This window comes from Convolutriloba macropyga, chromosome 1 (assembly GCF_964194025.1).
Source record: "Convolutriloba macropyga chromosome 1, txConMacr16.3, whole genome shotgun sequence".
Classification (NCBI taxonomy): domain Eukaryota; kingdom Metazoa; phylum Xenacoelomorpha; order Acoela; family Convolutidae; genus Convolutriloba; species Convolutriloba macropyga.
Genome location: NC_134468.1, coordinates 64,603,920 through 64,623,120, shown reverse-complemented (window position 1 = coordinate 64,623,120; position 19,201 = coordinate 64,603,920). Strand labels below are relative to the sequence as shown.

General features: G+C 36.0%; 1 protein-coding gene and 1 long non-coding RNA gene across 2 annotated transcripts in view; both read left to right on the top strand.

Moving 5' to 3' along the window:
- The window catches only part of LOC142345898 (uncharacterized), an 87,558-nt gene extending 75,348 nt beyond the window's left edge, over window positions 1–12,210 (top strand). The window contains exons 12-13 of the mRNA XM_075398384.1: window positions 10,834–11,217; window positions 12,192–12,210. Of these exons, the coding sequence (XP_075254499.1) occupies window positions 10,834–11,217; window positions 12,192–12,210 (403 nt within the window). The remainder of the gene's footprint in view (window positions 1–10,833; window positions 11,218–12,191) is intronic.
- Window positions 12,211–12,251: 41 nt separating this feature from the next.
- On the top strand, window positions 12,252–15,312 carry LOC142350618 (uncharacterized). Its single transcript, XR_012760887.1, has 2 exons — window positions 12,252–12,700; window positions 14,827–15,312. It is a non-coding gene; the product is annotated as an uncharacterized LOC142350618 (long non-coding RNA).
- The last annotated feature ends 3,889 nt before the right edge of the window (window positions 15,313–19,201 follow it).

The following is a 19,201-nucleotide window of genomic DNA, read 5'->3' as shown; positions in this document are numbered from 1 at the left end:
ATCATAAAAGATCTCGAAAACAAAGTAGGTCGTCATCAGCATGCTTATCTGAGCAAAAAAAAACAAATACATGTAGCTTTAAACAAAGTGCAAAAAGCCCACAACCAAAGCAACTCAATAACAGCAAATGCCTTGTGAATCTGGATTTTTAAAAAACTTTCTTCAGAGTAGACAAAGATTACATCTTCGCTCTTCTCGACGAAATTGGTCTTGAGCAGTACACAAAATGTTCAAAAAGAACTGTTTATAAAGAAACAAAAGCAATTATTGAGATCAATGGATACCTTTTCAAAAAGATTGTGCTGCAACGTGGTGTTAGGCAATGATTTCCCTTTTCGGCTTCACTTTTTATACTTGCTGTTGAGCCCTTACTCTGCTGTATAGACAATTCAACACAAATCAAAGAATTGACCAGCTCAAAAACAGTAGCTTTTGAAGATGATATTATTTGTTCAAAACGTATATCATCGATTGAAGTATTTTTGATACCGTCAAAGATTTTTGCGAGCACACTCTAAGCACCTTGTCTGGAAATTAATGTCGAAAAGGTTGAGATCCTGTCAACAAGAGACATAGCTTTCGTTAAAACTAAGCATAACAAAAACTATTGTCCTTATATTCTATACTGATGAACCAGAAACTTACTTGATCTCATTAAAACACAATTGGCCAAATATTCACGCATCATTTTTCCATCGAAAACTTTGAAAGCCAAGAAACAAATCATTGAAAGCTTTAATGTTCAAAGATTCATCAACAGTCTACAACAAACTGGTGACAAAAAGGATATTAGAAGTGAAGTTCTTCACCATTCGGTTGCAATGGGCGGTGTCTCTTCCACACATCACCTCAAAAATTATCTCAGCAAAACTCATAGATGAAATTAACTCATCAGACGAAAACGACATTACCTTTTCAAAGGACTTGTCTGTTTTGTCTAAATCTCTGAATCTCAGAGTCTCCCAAACTGAGAATGGTATATTTCTGTTAATTTTGATTTTCTGTTTTTTATTTTTGAGCTTTTTTTTCTGAAATGATTTTCCCAAATCACTCAAATTTATGCGATTTTCCGCTTAATTTTTTGCTCTATTTGAGTTTTTGTCCTTAAAACGGGATAAACAAGCAGTTCCCAGCGGGTATTATTTTCGTTAGAGGCCCTTAGCCGCGTTTAGTAGTCCTTCAAGTGATTAATGTGGTGAAGCTACTGATAAGGCCGTAGTTTTATGTTCAAGGGTCATTTCTAGAAGTTTATGAGCCCAAAACGAATCAAATTTTTGTGTTTTTTTTCTCATTTTCCAAATTTATTGTGAGAGAAGTCTAAAATCGATGCTGGTTAAAGTTGATAAAGGTCTTTTGCAGGACATAAGTTTTTTATTACCATTTTAAGAGCCACATGTTTTAGTACTCCAAACAAAAACACGGAAAATCTTATAAATTTTTTTGAAATTAACTCATCAGACGATCACGACATCACCTTTTCAAAGGACTTATCTATTTTGTTTAAATCTTTAAAGCTCAGAGTCTCCCAAGCTGAGAATGGTATATTTCTATTTAAAAACAATATTAAAACTACACTGATACTTAAAAATCCCTTGAGAACAAGCGAGATGTACACTGATACTTAAAAACTACACTGATACTTAAAAATCCCTTGAGAACAATCCCTTTCTCAATCAAGTTTTAGCGAGGACCGTTATAACGATTGCGAAAAAATATCTAGATCAAGAAGTTGGACGAAAAAGTGAATAGTTGGCGCGACGTCATTGTAAATAAGAAGGTTGAAACTCTTATGTTACGGCAAGGTTTCTAAATAGATCCTGGCAAGTAGCCCCTGAACAGACAATGAAATAATTGATGTTTGTATTCAATTTTTAATAATTCACAGGCAATCTGCTGTAATTGTTAACTTCTTTGTAAATACTAACTGTAAATAATAGCATCTGAATTTATTATTTAAAAACCGCTCAGCGTCAATTAATTATCCGCTCTCCATTTTTTACAGTTCAAAGAATTTCAATCTTACTATAGCGCTGTTTTTTTAAGATCTGTTCACACATTTTCATGACTTTTGAAGCCAATTTGGAGTAATGATTTTGGTCAAGCCGAAACAGGAAGGGGATCGAAAAAACGAGTAGTTTTTGCGGCGTGAATTTTTTTATCTCTAATTTAAAAGGAGAGTGAAAAACGGTGTTTTAAAAAAAATCGCGTTCTCGCTAACGGTCCTTTTTCTTTCAAATGCGCCATTCTAATTTTGGTTTTCTGTTCTTTTGTTTTTGAGTTGGTTTTTTCTGCAATGGTTTTCCCAAATTAATCAATTTTTAAGCGATTTTTTGCTTGATCGATTTTTCGTCTGACCTATTTGACTTTTTGTCCTTAAAAGGTGATAAACAGGTAGCGCCCAGTGGGTATTAGTTTCATTAGAGGCCCATAGACGCGTTTAGTAATCCTTTAAGTGCTTAATGTGGTAAGGCTACTTATAAGTCCGTAGTTTAATGTTCAAGGGTCATTTTCAGGTGTTTTCGAACCCAAAATAAATCAATTTTGTGTGTTTTTTTGTCATTTTTCAAATTTATTGTCAGACCAATCTAAAATTGATGCTGGTTAAAGTTGATAAAGGTCTTCTGCAACGCATAAGTTTTTTATGACCATTTTATGAGACACATGTTTTATTACTCCAAACAGACACACGGAAATTCATATTAATTTTTTTTGAATTTAACTCATCAGACGATAACGACATCACCTTTTCAAAGGACTTATCTGTTTTGTTTAAATCTTTAAAGCTCAGAGTCTCCCAAGCTGAGAATGGTATATTTCTATTTAAAAACAATGTTTAAACTACACTGAGACTTCAAAATCCCTTGAGAACCAATGAGATTTACTGGTATATAATACCACAAGTTTCTCAATCAAGTTTTATCGAGGACCCTTATATCGAATGCGAAAAATTATCTGGAGCAAGAAGTTAAGCGGAAAGGTGAGTAGTTGGCGCGATGTCTTTGTAAATATAAAAGTTGAAAGTCTTAGTTTACGGCAAGGTTTCTAAATGGATCTTGCCGAGTAGCCCCTGAACAAACAATGAAATATTTTAAATTTGTATTGAATATGTATTGCTTCACAGGAAAACCGCTGAATTATTAACTTCTTTGTAAATACTAACTGTAAATAATAGCATCTAGATTTATTATTTAAAAACCGCTCAGCGTCAATTAATTATCCGCTCTCCATTTTTTACAGTTCAGAGAATTTCAATCTTACTATAGCGCTGTTTTTTTAAGATATTTTCACATATTTTCATGAATTTTGAAGCCAAATTGAAGTAATGATTTTGTTCAAGCCGAAACAGGAAGGGGATCGGTAAAACGAGTGGTTTTGCGGCGTGAAATTTTTTGTCTCTGATTAAAAAGGAGAGTGAAAAAACAGTGTTTAAACAAGAACTCGCTTTCTCACTAGTGCTCTTTGTTAAGATGCGCCATTCTAATTTTGATTTTCTGTTTTTTATTTTTGAGCTTTTTTTTCTGAAATGGTTTTCCCAAATCACTCAAATTTATGCGATTTTCCGCTTAATTTTTTGCTCTATTTGAATTTTTGTCCTTAAAACGGGATAAACAAGCAGTTCCCAGCGGGTATTATTTTCGTTAGAGGTCCTTAGCCGCGTTTAGTAGTCCTTCAAGTGATTAATGTGGTGAAGCTACTGATAAGGCCGTAGTTTTATGTTCAAGGGTCATTTCTAGAAGGTTTTGAGCCCAAAACGAATCAAATTTTTGTGTTTTTTTTCTCATTTTCCGAATTTATTGTTAGAGAAGTCTAAAATCGATGCTGGTTAAAGTTGATAAAGGTCTTTTGCAGGACATAAATTTTAAGAGCCACATGTTTTATTACTCCAAACAGAAACACGGAATTTCATATTAATTTTTTTTTTGAAATTAACTCATCAGACGATCACGACATCACCTTTTCAAAGGACTTATCTATTTTGTTTAAATCTTTAAAGCTCAGAGTCTCCCAAGCTGAGAATGGTATATTTCTATTTAAAAACAATGTTTAAACTACACTGAGACTTCAAAATCCCTTGAGAACCAATGAGATTTACTGGTATATAATACCACAAGTTTCTCAATCAAGTTTTATCGAGGACCGTTATATCGAATGCGAAAAATTATCTGGAGCAAGAAGTTAAGCGGAAAGGTGAGTAGTTGGCGCGATGTCTTTGTAAATATAAAAGTTGAAAGTCTTAGTTTACGGCAAGGTTTCTAAATGGATCTTGCCGAGTAGCCCCTGAACAAACAATGAAATATTTTAAATTTGTATTCAATTTGTAATGCTACACAGGCAATCTGCTGTAATTGTTAACTTCTTTGTAAATACTAACTGTAAATAATAGCATCTGAATTTATTATTTAAAAACTGCTCAGCGGCAATTATTTATTTGCGCTCCTTTTTTTAAAGTTCAAAGAGTTTCAATCGTACTGGAGCTCTGTTTTTTTAAGATATGTTCACATATTCATGACTTTTGAAGCCAATTTGGAGTAATGATTTTGGTCAAGCCGAAACAGGAAGGGGATCGAAAAAACGAGTAGTTTTTGCGGCGTGATTTTTTTTGTCTCTAATTGAAAAGGAGAGTGAAAAAAACAGTGTTTAAATAAAAACTCGCTTTCTCACTAGTGCTCTTTTGTTAAAATGCGCCATTCTAATTTTGATTGTCTGTTTTTTATTTTTGAGCTATTTTTTTCTGAAATGGTTTTCCCAAATCGCTCAACTTTATGCAATTTTTCGCTTGATCAATTTTTTGTTTGATCTATTTGACTTTTTGTCCTTAAAAGGGGATAAACAAGTAGTGCCCAGCGGGTATTATTTTCGTTAGAGGCCCCTAGCCGCGTTTAGTAGTCCTTCAAGTGCTTAATGTGGTGAAGCTACTGATGAGGCCGTAGTTTTATGTTCAAGGGTCATTTCTAGAAGGTTTTGAGCCCAAAACGAATCAAATTTTTGTGTTTTTTTTTCTCATTTTCCAAATTTATTGTGAGAGAAGTCTAAAATCGATGCTGGTTAAAGTTGATAAAGGTCTTTTGCAGGACATAAGTTTTTTATGACCATTTTAAGAGCCACATGTTTTAGTACTCCAAACAAAAACACGGAAAATCTTATAAATTTTTTTTGAACTAATTCATCAGACGAGAACGACATTACATTTTCAAAGGACTTATCTGTTTTGTTTTAATCTTTAAAGCTCAGAGTCTTCCAAACTGAGAATGGTATACTTCTGTTTAAAGACAATATTAAAACTACCCTGAGACTTAAAAATCCCTTGAGAACAAGCGAGATTTACTGGTATATAATTGCACAAGTTTCTCAATCAAGTTTTATCGAGGACCGCCATAACGAATGCGAAAAATTATCTGGAGCGAGAAGTTGGGCGAAATGGTGAATAGTTGGCGCGACGTCTTTGTGAATATGAAAGTTGAAACTCTTATTTTACGGCAAGGTTTCTAAACGGATCTTGCCAAGTAGCCCCTGAACAATCAATGAAATATTTGATTTTTGTATTCAATTTGTAATGCTACACAGGCAATCTGCTGTAATTGTTAACTTCTTTGTAAATACTAACTGTAAATAATAGCATCTGAATTTATTATTTAAAAACCGCTCAGCGGCAATTATTTATTTGCTCTCCTTTTTTTAAAGTTCAAAGAGTTTCAATCGTACTGGAGCGCTGTTTTTTTTAGATCTTTTCACACATTTTCATAACTTTTGAAGACAAATTGGAGTAATGATTCTGGTCAAGCCGAAACAGGAAGGGGATCGAAAAAACGAGCGGTTTTGCGGCGTGAAATTTTTTGTCTCTAATTTAAAAGGAGATTGAAAAAACGGTGATTAAACAAAAACTCGCTTTCTCGCTAGTGCTCTTTTGTTCAAATGTGCCATTCTAATTTTAATTTTCTGTTTTTTAATTTTGAGCTGATTTTTTCTGAAATGGTTCTCCCAAATCGCTCAATTTTATGCAATTTTTCGCTTGATCAATTTTTTGTTTGATCTATTTGACTTTTTGTCCTTAAAAGGGGATAAACAAGTAGTGCCCAGCGGGTATTATTTTCATTAGAGGCCCTTAGCCGCGTTTAGTAATCCTTCAAGTGCTTAATTTGGTGAAGCTACTTATAAGGCCGTAGTTTATTGTTCAAGGGTCATTTTTAGGTGTTTTCGAACCCACAATAATTCAAATTTGTGTTTTTTTGTCATTTTTCAAATCTATTGTCAGACCAACCTAAATTCGATGCTGGTTAAAGTTGATAAAAATCTTTTGCAGGACATAAGTTTTTTATGACCATTTTATGAGACACATGTTTTATTACTCCGAACAGAAACACGGAAATTCATATTAATTTTTTTGAAATTAACTCATCAGACGATCACGACATCACCTTTTCAAAGGACTTATCTATTTTGTTTAAATCTTTAAAGCTCAGAGTCTCCCAAGCTGAGAATGGTATATTTCTATTTAAAAACAATATTAAAACTACACTGATACTTAAAAATCCCTTGAGAGCAAGCGAGATGCAATGTTATATAATTGCACAAGTTTCTCAATCAAGTTTGAGCGAGGACCGTTATAACAATTGCAAAAAATATCTAGAGCAAGAAGTTGGACGAAAAAGTGAATATTTGGCGCGACGTCTTTTTAAATATAAAAGTTGAAACTCTTATGTTACGGCAAGGTTTCTAAATACATCCTGTCAAGTAGCCCCTGAACAAACAATGAAATATTTGAAATTTGTATTCAATTTTTAGTGCTTCACAGGCAATCTGCTGTAATTGTTAACTTCTTTGTAAATACTAACTGTAAATAATAGCATATGAATTTATTATTTAAAAACCGCTCAGCGGTAATTATTTGTTCGCTCTCCTTTTTTTTACAGATCAAAGAATTTCAATCATAGTGGAGCGCTGTTTTTTAAGATCTGTTCACACATTTTCATGACTCTGGAAGCCAATTCGGAGTAATGATTTTGGTCAAGCCGAAACAGGAATGGGATCGAAAAAACGAGTAGTTTTAGCGGCGTTAATGTTTATCTCTAATTTAAAAGGAGAGTGAAAAACGGTGTTTTAAACAAAAAATCGCGTTCTCGCTAGCGGTCCTTTGTTCAAATGCGCCATTCTAATTTTGGTTTTCCATTTTTTGTTTTTGAGTTGGTTTTTTCTGCAATGGCTTTCCCAAATCAATCATTTTTTGTGATTTTTTGCTTGATCGATTTTTCGTCTGACCTATTTGACTTTTCGTCCTTAAAACGGGATAAACAAGTAGTGCGCAGCGGGTATTATTTTCATTAGAGGCTCTTAGCCGCGTTTAGTAATCCTTCAAGTGCTTAATGTGGTGAAGCTACTGATAAGGCAAGGGTCAAGGATATGTTCAAGGGTCATTTTTAGAAGTTTTCGGCCCAAAATATTTCAATTTTTCCCCTTTTGACATTTATTGTCATTGTTCATGTTTTCCAGCCCGAGGGGCCACCGAAATTCCTTTAAGGTTTAATAATAGGTTACTGGAAATTTTTTTGTGGCCATGGAATAGTTGTCAACTTTTAAACATCACAATTTTGAGCAATTTTGAGCCATGGAGTAGTTTTCAGCTTTTTAATATCACAACTTTTATGATAAAACTTTCAATTTTTTCAATTTGTCTGTCTTTTTTAGGTTTCTCCAGTCTCAAGAGCCAAGAAATCTCCACTAGAGTTTTATTATAGGTTACTGCATAGTTTGTAGATGTAATGAAATGTTTTTCCGGATTTTAACATAATGAATTTAAGCAATTTTAAAAAAATAATTGCAATTATTTCAAGTTTTCTGAAAACTTTTGATTTCGATTTTTTTGTTACGGCACCAAGGGCCCAAGGACCTCCTTCAAGATGTGATAATAAGCTGCTGCATAGTTTTAGAGTTATTGAATGTTTATCAGTATTTTTTTATCCCGATTGATAACAATTTTTTGATAAATTTTTAATGTTTTTTTTTAAATTTTTTTCTTAAATTTTTAAAATTAAGGCATAAATCAGAGATACTGGATAGTCTTTTGAGACAGAAAAACTTCTGAAGAAATGTATATTACCAATTTTTGCGAAATGTTGTTCTCAATGAGTTTCAATTGTTTTGAATAGTTTTGTCCTTTTCCGGGTTTAACGATCAAAACTGGCCAGCGACATTTCTTAAGTCTTTTGGTTGGGTTACATGACAGAGCTCCAGAGACAAAAAATGTTTTTCAACATTTTTTTCACTGAGCAATTGGTAAACTTTTAAAAAAGTTTTGCACTCCATTTTTTTTTCTCAATGATTTCATTACTAAAGAGGCTAGAAAACTGGAAGTTGCAGGATGGAGTCTCATCATTGAAATTGTTCTTAGCTCTCTCCCTGAGTTAGTAGAAATGTATAAACATTTTTTTAATCATAAACGACTGAACTACCACTTCTAAGGAAATTATTGTTAACTGCTCTCAAAAGAAATGTGTAGCAATTGTTTTAGTCCTGTGCGAGTTTTCGCTTGACCGATTTTTTGTCTGAACCATTTGATTTTTCTTCCCCAGCAATGGGATAAAGAGGTAGCGCCCAGTGGGTTTTAAGTTCTCTTGGAGCTTTTCAGCCTACTGGTCTCCAATTAAACGATCCACAGAACGTGTTTTGGAGAATTATTTTTTTGGTGTGAAGGGCTGTTCTTAAAAACTGATCCCCCGACGACCCATCCCTCCCCCACCCCCACATCAGCCCCCCCCCATTCTCACCCCTGCACATCTTTAGGGCCGTTAGGACCCCGTGTAGCCAAAGATCCGCCTTCAACCGTTGCCGCCCTCACTGTTGCCCCATCCCCCGTGCAACCCCCACCGCTGCGTTCACCTTACACCCCTACAAATAAGCCTAAGCTAGGCTCACTAAACTGTGGCTAGCTACTGACAAAGCCAACCGCCCGCCGGTCGTTTGAGAGCAATTCGCCCGACTTTAGCGGGATATGTTTCTTGTATTTCGTTTTACAATTCGAGCAGGTTTTTAGTTTTTCTTAAGTCACGATTTTCACTTTTGACTTCTGTCTTACTTCACTCACTGTTTCAACTAAATGGATTTTAAATTCCTTCACGCATTTAATTACGCTATGTAGGGAATACGTTCAAGGTCAAAAGAGCAAAATCAAAAAAGTAAAAGAAACAGGATACGCATATAAAGCCCGATCATTAAGTCGTTGTGCATTAGATTATCAAAGTTCATTAAAGCGATTGCTAGTTGTCATTAGTATTATGCATGAAAGCTTTCAGTTTAGAAGCTAAAAATTTTTTTAGACTCTAACTGAACATTCAGATTTTGTGCATCAAAAAGTGACACTTAGGAAAATTCGGTCATTTTCTCTTTTTTTGCTTTTACTGTTTCAATCCAAATGGCGTCAACGACAATTTACCGACTATTTTTTAATGTTAGGGAAATAGTCAATAAACTTGATTTTTTTAATGGTTGATAAACCGCACAAAATTAACGTTCATTCAAAAGTTTGGTTTAAGCAAACACACAATCAAAAACAAACAAACCAACAAACAAGCAAACAAAAAAGCAAACAAATAAAAAAACGAACGAAACATTCAAATAAACCTACAAACAATCAAACAAGCAAGTAAAAAATGAAATAAACAAATAACCACACACAAACGCCCTCACACACAAACACACAAACACGAACACACTCAGTAATCCACACACATACCCATGCACACGCACACACACACACACAAAAACGCAAACATGCCAATATAGCACATTGAGACACACACACACACACACACACACACACACAGTCAAACACACACACAGTCAAACACACACACACACACAAACTGACAAACACAAGCGCGCACACACCACATTTACACACACAAACAGACACAACCGCGCAAACACATACACGCACACTCACAAACACTCCAACACATACACACAATAAACACTTGCACGTACTCATACACACACACGACACACAAACACACACACGACACACAAACGAACAAGCACACGCACACAAACACTAACGCATACAAACAAACTCAAAAACACGCCCAGACACACACGCAAACTCACAAACACTCCCACACACACACACACACAAACACACACACAAACACTTGCACACACTCAAGCACACACACACGACACACAAACAAACACACTCAAAAAACACTCCCTCCCACATGCACACACATCCCCACACACAAACACACACACACAGTTATCCACACACATACACATGCACACGCACACACACAAAAACGCAAAGACGCCCATATGGCACATTGGCACACACACACACACACACAAACTGACAAACACAAGCGCGCACACACCACATTTACACACACAAACAGACACACACACACACACTACCCGGGTCGAGAAAAAAATGCAAAAATATGTAAGATAAGCGGTGAAAAGTTAGTTTTTTCGTACATAATTTTGCGGTGAAGTGCGGTGAATGCGGTGAAATTATGTAAGTTCGCCGCTAGACTAAGCGGTGATCTTACAAAAATTCACCACAATTCACCGCTAAAATATGTAATTTCTCCGCCCTTACAAGGGTCCGAACCTCTCACCTCCTGCATGTCATCCACTTCTTCTTCCACTGCGCCATCTCTCACTAAATTCTATTATTTTTTGTTTGAATATAAATCGAATTCACTCTACTTTCTGCAAAACATGTGCGGTGAATTTTTGTAAGATTTGCAATTTTTAGCGGTGAAATTGCATATTTTAGCGGTGAAATGTGGTGAATTTTTGTAAGTTCACCGCTTACTGTAGGTATGAAGTGTAAACATGTAGGTATGAACATGGACGCTACCCAAAGAGTCATCACGACCACAATTACAACCACCGCCACTATCATCCCTACCAAAGTTACTCTTCGCGGTACCCTTCGCGATACAACTACTACCCCTATTATTACCACTATCACAATCCACATCACCCTTTTCATATTTCACCACCTCCATTCCCTCCCCTACCCGGCAACCCTAGAGGAGGAAACTACCCCAGATACCCCCGGCCTGGTCCACCCGGTGTGAGGGATAATGCCGAGTATGGGACTAGAGGTGGAGATGGTGGAAGGGGAGGCCGAGCCTGGATCCAACAGAACCACCACATATCGCATAAGGTCTTCCAGTACAGGTACAGATGGCAGGACCTCAGACAGAAACTGAGTAGACGGCGAATGCGCACACACCACATTTACACACACAAACAGACACACACACACACACTACCCGGGTCGAGAAAAAAATGCAAAAATATGTAAGATAAGCGGTGAAAAGTTAGTTTTTTCGTACATAATTTTGCGGTGAAGTGCGGTGAATGCGGTGAAAATATGTAAGTTCACCGCTAGACTAAGCGGTGATCTTACAAAAATTCACCACAATTCACCGCTAAAATATGTAATTTCTCCGCCCTTACAAGGGTCCGAACCTCTCACCTCCTGCATGTCATCCACTTCTTCTTCCACTGCGCCATCTCTCACTAAATTCTATTATTTTTTGTTTGAATATAAATCGAATTCACTCTACTTTCTGCAAAACATGTGCGGTGAATTTTTGTAAGATTTGCAATTTTTAGCGGTGAAATTGCATATTTTAGCGGTGAAATGTGGTGAATTTTTGTAAGTTCACCGCTTACTCTAGTGGTGAAATTACATAAATTCACCGCTTAGAAAAAGGGTCAAAAAGATGTAAGATTAAGGGGTAGTTTTAGTGGGAAGGCAAATCTAACAATTCCTCCCACACTCACCATTAATTTCACCGCATTCTTTGCTGACCTCAAACATCTTTAACAATTTTTTTCTAAGCGGTGAATTTATGTAAGTTCACCACTAAGTTGAGCGGTGAATTTAGGTAATTTCACCGCATTCACCGCTTATCTTACATAATTTGGACACTTTTTTTCGAAGCGGTGAATTTATGTAATTTCACCGCCCGCTAAATTCAGCGGTTAAATTATGTAATTTCAGCGCTACCAGCCGATAAAGTTTTTTTCACCGCATTCACCGCCTGATTTATGTAATTTCACCGCATTAACCGCTTATCTTACATAATTTTGCGTTGAATGGCGGTGACACCTCGACCCGGGTACGAATATTCCATCGCCGGCATGTGAAAATCGCATTAAGTAAAGTAAATAAACCCCAGCAGTTGTCAAAAATATGTATGAACATTCAAGACTTCATGCTGCCGAGTATGCAATTGGTTTCCGTATATGGATACAATGTAAATTGAATGAGTTATAGAAGTGTAAACATGTAGGTATGAACATGGACGCTACCCAAAGAGTCATCACGACCACAATTACAACCACCGCCACTATCATCCCTACCAAAGTTACTCTTCGCGGTACCCTTCGCGATACAACTACTACCCCTATTATTACCACTATCACAATCCACATCACCCTTTTCATATTTCACCACCTCCATTCCCTCCCCTACCCGGCAACCCTAGAGGAGGAAACTACCCCAGATACCCCCGGCCTGGTCCACCCGGTGTGAGGGATAATGCCGAGTATGGGACTAGAGGTGGAGATGGTGGAAGGGGAGGCCGAGCCTGGATCCAACAGAACCACCACATATCGCATAAGGTCTTCCAGTACAGGTACAGATGGCAGGACCTCAGACAGAAACTGAGTAGACGGCGAATGAAACCAGGTGAGGATCTACTACCAATAATAGTTAGTACAGAACCCTAAATTTGGGCAAATTTTTAGCTGTTTTGCCTGAGGGGTTTCAAAAAAATGCGGACTTTACTTACAAAATTTTGGAAGTAGAGTTCACATTAGGCAAAAGTGGACTTCACGTACAATTTTCTGTGGGTTTTTCTTGCGGTAAATGATGCAATTGATTTCGAAAGATCGTGAAGTCCACTCGCTCCGACGTCTATAAGTGTTAGAAACTGAGCGGTAGAAACTAAAAGGAACGTTGGTGGCTTGAAAAGTTAGTTTAACCTTTAAAAAAAATGTAACCACTAATTTTGATTTTTAACATTGTACTAATTTTGTATATGGCATTTTAAACTTGTAATATTTAACCACTGGGTTATATTTTCAATTTACTTGTTTTTTTAAAAAAAAAAGAAACAATTGAAGGCCCATTCTTTTTTGGTTAATCGTTTTTCTTTTTATTAGATAAACCTAGCAATGAAACAATAACCATAACCTTTTCCATTGTACCGCGAGCTGATTAAAAATTATTTACCGCGAGCTGGTGCCTCGAGTTCCAATTTCGTAAATATTGTCAAGGTTTCCCATGCCTAAGCAAGGTGTATCAAGTTCAGTTTCAATGGACGCCAATACGGAGCATTTAAAGGTTGAGAGACACCCAGTGAGCTCTAATCTCCAGCTTCTAAAGTGATCCGATGCTAAGTACTCGTGTCTTTTGTCAGAGTCTCAAAATAATGTTCTGTGTGTGATAGATCGCTTGAGCTAGATTAGAATGAGTTTAATAATTCAAACATGATAGACTATTTGTTGTCTTAATCAGTTTTCTAGTCATCATTTACAACGCTGAGCCTCACTCATAAACAGGTCACCTATATCAAAATATTAATGAAGGGACTTGTCCCTCATACGAGAGCTCCAATTTTTGTCCATTCACGATTTGCTGTAACCTTTTGGTTGTTTCTATGACTACAAAGCTTTAATCTGAGCGTAGTTATATTGCCGTGATCTTTGTTTTTTACGACTCGAAAATGAGTATTGGTTCTCCATTGGTCTTTTTAATAGCCGCCCTCGTCTTTTCAGCCGGCTATTATAGCGGGCCTATTTTTACGACGAGTATTGGTTGAGCGTCTTTCTTGATCATTAATTTTGTTGGAGTATATTTGAAACATGAAATGAAACGCGTGAAAACTAAGTGTTCAGGTCAAATTGCTGAGAGAAGAGAGCGGTTTTCTGTTCACTTCTGTTATTTGAGAGAGAGCGAGAAAAGTATAGTCTGTCCTATAAAGTTGAAATGACCAAAAACGCCAAAACATGCAATTGATCATGCAAATGAGCAATATAGACAGTGTTTTTGAAATGTTCGCTGATTGCAACTTTATGGGACACGCTATAGAGGTTTAAAACTTTCGCTTTTTGAAAGCAGTTTTTAGTTTTAACTCCAACTTTTTCAGTACAAGTTGTTTCTTTCAATTCTCTAAACTGGAATTTGTGCGTTTGGAAACATTTTTGACGATATGAAGGAATTTTACACTTTTGGTGTTGAATTTCAGCTGTTTTTTCGGCTTCTTCTTTTGGTTGTTTTTATAGCTACGAATCTGTAAGCTGTGCATATAGCTTTATTGCGATGATTTTTTTTCACGCTGTAAAGCTCAAAAGAGCGGTTTTTATCAAACGTTTTTACCGCTCTTTAGCTGTTTTTATTGTCGTGTCGTCATTTGTTACGCTCATTAACGAATATATTTTGTGCTGAATTGTGATTATTTTTTATTATAAAATACTTACCGCACTCTCTAAATTACATTTTAATGTCATTTCAGATTACTCTAAAGTAATTCATGGTCAATAAAGGAAAACTGCTTAATAAGGGCGGGTACAATCAAGGTTTTGGGAGGAAATAAAATGAGAAATTTAAATTTAAAAAATTTGGGGCTTTCATAATAACAACGATAACCCCAATTCAGTCCAAAGCGTGTTTCTATCTAAAGTTTCACTTTCCATATTTTTTGTTAGTCGCTGATTTATAATACGCGCTTGAGAGATTGGGCTTTCGGCTATTTTTTCTAGCAATCGGTCGGCTCTATTTTTCAAACTCCAAACCTGTGATTTCTTCTTCAGGTGGCTATCATTAAACACGAAGAACAGACGAAGTGCAGTTGCTACGTTGATCTGAGATAACGGCCAGAGAGATGTCTTCTAATTGGAAACATAATTGTAAAAAGATAATTCTCGACGAGTGATCGTCTCTTAATTCACAAATAAATTCTTCTTTATTTTCACCCATATCAAAAATCTCACTTAACATTATCAATTATCTGTTCAAATTTTATTTAACCAGTGGCCAGTATTTTGAAGTTTATGGTCACGATTGTATTCTGGAAGTAATTTAATTCTTTTCTTTTATTAAAAATTATTTTATTGTCTCTTTAAATAATTGATTCCTTGCCGCCGCCTCCTTTTCCTCTACCGTGAACATAATTTGTTTTCATCACATTTTGTGAACTAACGAAGTGATAAGTGATATTGTATTGATAATAGTGAAAAAACTTATATCTGAAGTGAATACTTATTAAATTCGAGAAATAAATTTTTAGCTAATTGAAATGCTCAAAATTGTGGACAATGGTTACGTTATCCACAAGGACTTAACGAAATTGTTTTCCGCCACATTTTTCAACCGTTAATGCATAGTATTTATATCGTGGATAACACTGACGTCAAATGAGAATGCGATAAATTGTCACTGTTGCCAATTGAAGACCGAAACATTCTCAAAATTAGCAAATGCAGTTTTTGTGTAATTTTAGCTGAAAGAGTGTAACTCATGTTGGGGTCCAGACCAAAATGACTTCTGATCAGACCGTCAAAAACAAAAGCAACCTCTGATCAGACCGACCCACACTGAATTGTTCTCTGGTTAGACTATTGTGCACTCGAAGCTCAATGCGCGCTTAAAGTGCGCTTGAAAACCTCCTCTGATCAGACTATTTTGCGCTCGAATGTCACCCCCTGATCAGATCAGTGTGCGCTCGAATCCGCCTCTGATCAGACTGAAAAGCGCTCGAAATTGCCTACGAGCAAATTAAAGTGCGCTCGAAATCGCCTCTAATCAGACTAAAGTGCACTCGAGTTTACCTCTTAATAGACTGAAGTGCGTTCAAAATAGTCTGATCAGAGAATGATTTTCAAAATCAACAAATCTCTCAATATCGTAATATACTTGTATCATGAAAAGTGATGTTTTCAATCATATATTCAACTAAGGGAAAGCCAATTTTAAAATTATTGCCAATTAAAAGAAAACCGATGTGCCAAAAAAATTTGAGCATTACATTAATTCATGTTTTTAAGTGAATAGCTGAACTTAGATAGCTTTGCATAAAAGCATCTTGATCTACAGTTACTCAAAATCTTTTCATGGGGGGACCAGCAGTTGGTATCAACTGGTGCACTTGGTTCTGATCAACACCATTAGACTCTCAATGGGGTTCTGATCACAATGCTGCTGTATTCTTGACTCTCTTCAGAGTAGCAGAGACATAATGTCAGTAAAAAAACTTGAAAAATAGTTCGCTTGACTTGGCCTCTGATCAGACTAGTGTGCGCTCCAATCGGCCTCTGATCAGATTAGTGTTCGCTTGAAACTTGATCTGATCAGACGAGTGTGCGCTTGACACTGCCTCTGATCAGACAAGCTGCAGACTATTTTCCAGAAAAAAAGTTAGCTCAAAGCATTTTCCAGACCATTTAATTCGAGCTGACCGAGAACTCAACTCGTTCTGGCCATCTCCACCCTGGAACACTTGATGTCGTGAAAACGCCTAAATAACTTCACCAGATTCAACTTATCGTAAATAACAATTATCACACAAAAAGTATAAGGAATTGGCAATAGACGTTACCAGCTGCTCCAACCAAAGAGTCAATTCGATCGAGATGTTTGATAAGTACTTTCTACACTTTCAGAAGAACTGTTGCGTTCATTAACATAACTTTTGTCCAAATTTCAAAACATTGATTTTTCTTTTCAGAATCGAGACAAAACCTTTTCAAATTAAGAGCGTCAACTTAGATGTAACTCTATTTTACTCAAACGTTTCCATATAGTGATGTTATCAATGTTTATTAATAGCCGCACAGCGATAGCTGGGGCTATTATTGGCCTTCTCTTGGTTTTTTTTACAATTCAAAGAATTTGAATTGTATTGGGGCGCTGTCTTTTTTTTAAGATCTGTTCACACATTTTCATGATTTTTGAAGTCAAATTGGAGTAGTGATTTTGGTCACGCCGAAACAGGAAGTGGAGCGAAAAAGCGAGTGGTTTTGCGGCGTGAAATTTTTTCGCTCCAAAATTTAAAGTAGAGTGAGAAAACGGTGTTTGAACAAAAATTCGCTTTCTCGCTAGTGGTTTTTTGTTCACATGCGGCAATTTCACTTTGATTTTTACTGTTTTTTCAATTTTTTGGATCGGATTTGTTTCTAAATGGTTTTTTCAATCCATTCATAGTCCTTTCTAGGTGTAGTTTTCTGTTTAGTCAATGAAAATTCTTTGAATTGTACGTCAGGACTTGTCCTGCTATGTTTTTTATTTCGTCGTCATGATTTTTGTTACGACCATATGACGTCACAGCCATCTTTTGTTCATTCGTTCATGCAATTGCAACTGAATTGCATGTGTGACGTCATTTTTCGCTCTTAGTGGAGCGAGTTTTTTTGTTCATGCGGGTGATTAAATTTTTGGTCACACTTGACTTACCTCACTCTCAAAAATGACTTCCTCACTTTGAAATTGACTTTTTTATTTACTTTAATTCAAAGAGATAAGGTCAAATGGGTGTGTGTCACTCTAAATGAAGGTTAATATAGAGCAGCTAATAGAGGCAGCAAAAACTTATACAGATTTTTAATCAAAATAGAACATATCAGCCTTCAATGAAAAGAGGATTTTTTTGGTCTGTCTTTTTTACTGTTTTTTTTAGACTGCAGATCTACAAAGCTATTGCGGCTATTTTCTGGCAATCTGCCAGCTATGTTACTAATTGTGTACTTATGGCTGGCGAGGTAATCGAACCTCGTCAAATTGATGCTCTATATGATCAAATTGCTCACCAATGTTGCAGTCCATTACTTTGAAAAGCATCAGCCAAAGTTATTACGATTTAATGCACAATTAACAGGTTTGTGAGGCCTTATAAAACGTCAAAAAAAACCTACTTTACTTGAAAAAGAAATGCGCTCGACTAATTTTAAACAACGATAACCCCAATTCAGTCCAAAGCGTGTTTCTATCTAAAGTTTCACTTTCCATATTTTTTGTTAGTCGCTGATATATAATACGCGCTTGAGAGATTGGGCTTTCAGCTATATTTTCTAGCAATCGTTCGGCTCTATTTTTCAAACTCCAAACCTATGATTTCTTCTTCAGGTGGCTATCATTGAACACGAAGAACAGACGAAGTGCAGTTGCTACGTTGATCTGAGATAATGGCCAGAGAGATGTCTTCTAATTGGAAACATAATTGTAAAAAGATAATTCTCGACGAGTGATCGTCTCTTAATTCACAAATAACTTCTTCTTTATTTTCACCCATATCAAAAATCTCACTTAACATTATCAATTATCGGTTCAAATTTTATTTAACCAGTGGCCAGTATTTTGAAGTTTATGGTCACGATTGTATTCTGGAAGTAATTTAATTCTTTTTTTTTATTAAAAATTATTTTATTGTCTCTTTAAATAATTGATTCCTTGCCGCCGCCTCCTTTTCCTCTACCGTGAACATAATTTGTTTTCATCACATTTTGTGAACTAACGAAGTGATAAGTGATATTGTATTGATAATAGTGAAAAAACTTATATCTGAAGTGAATACTTATTAAATTCGAGAAATAAATTTTAGCTAATTGAAATGCTCAAAACTGTGGACAATGGTTACGTTATCCACAAGGACTTAACGAAATAAATTGTTTTCCGCCACATTTTTCAACCGTTAATGCATAGTATTTTTATCGTGGATAACACTGACGTCAAATGAGAATGCGATAAATTATCACCGTTGCCAATTGAAGACCGAAACATTCTCAAAATTAGCAAATGCAGTTTTTGCGTAATTTTAGCTGAAAGAGTGTAACTCATGTTGGGGTCCAGACCGAAAAGAATTCTGATCAGACCGTCAAAAACAATGCGCGCTTAAGGTGCGCTTGAAAAACCTCCTCTGATCAGACTATTTTGCGCTCGAATGTCACCCCCTGATCAGATCAGTGTGCGCTCGAATCCGCCTCTGATCAGACTGAAAAGCGCTCGAAATTGCCTACGAGCAAATTAAAGTGCGCTCGAAATCGCCTCTAATCAGACTAAAGTGCACTCGAGTTTACCTCTTAATAGACTGAAGTGCGTTCAAAATAGTCTGATCAGAGAATGATTTTCAAAATCAACGAATCTCTCAATATCGTAATATACTTGTATCATGAAAAGTGATGTTTTCAATCATAT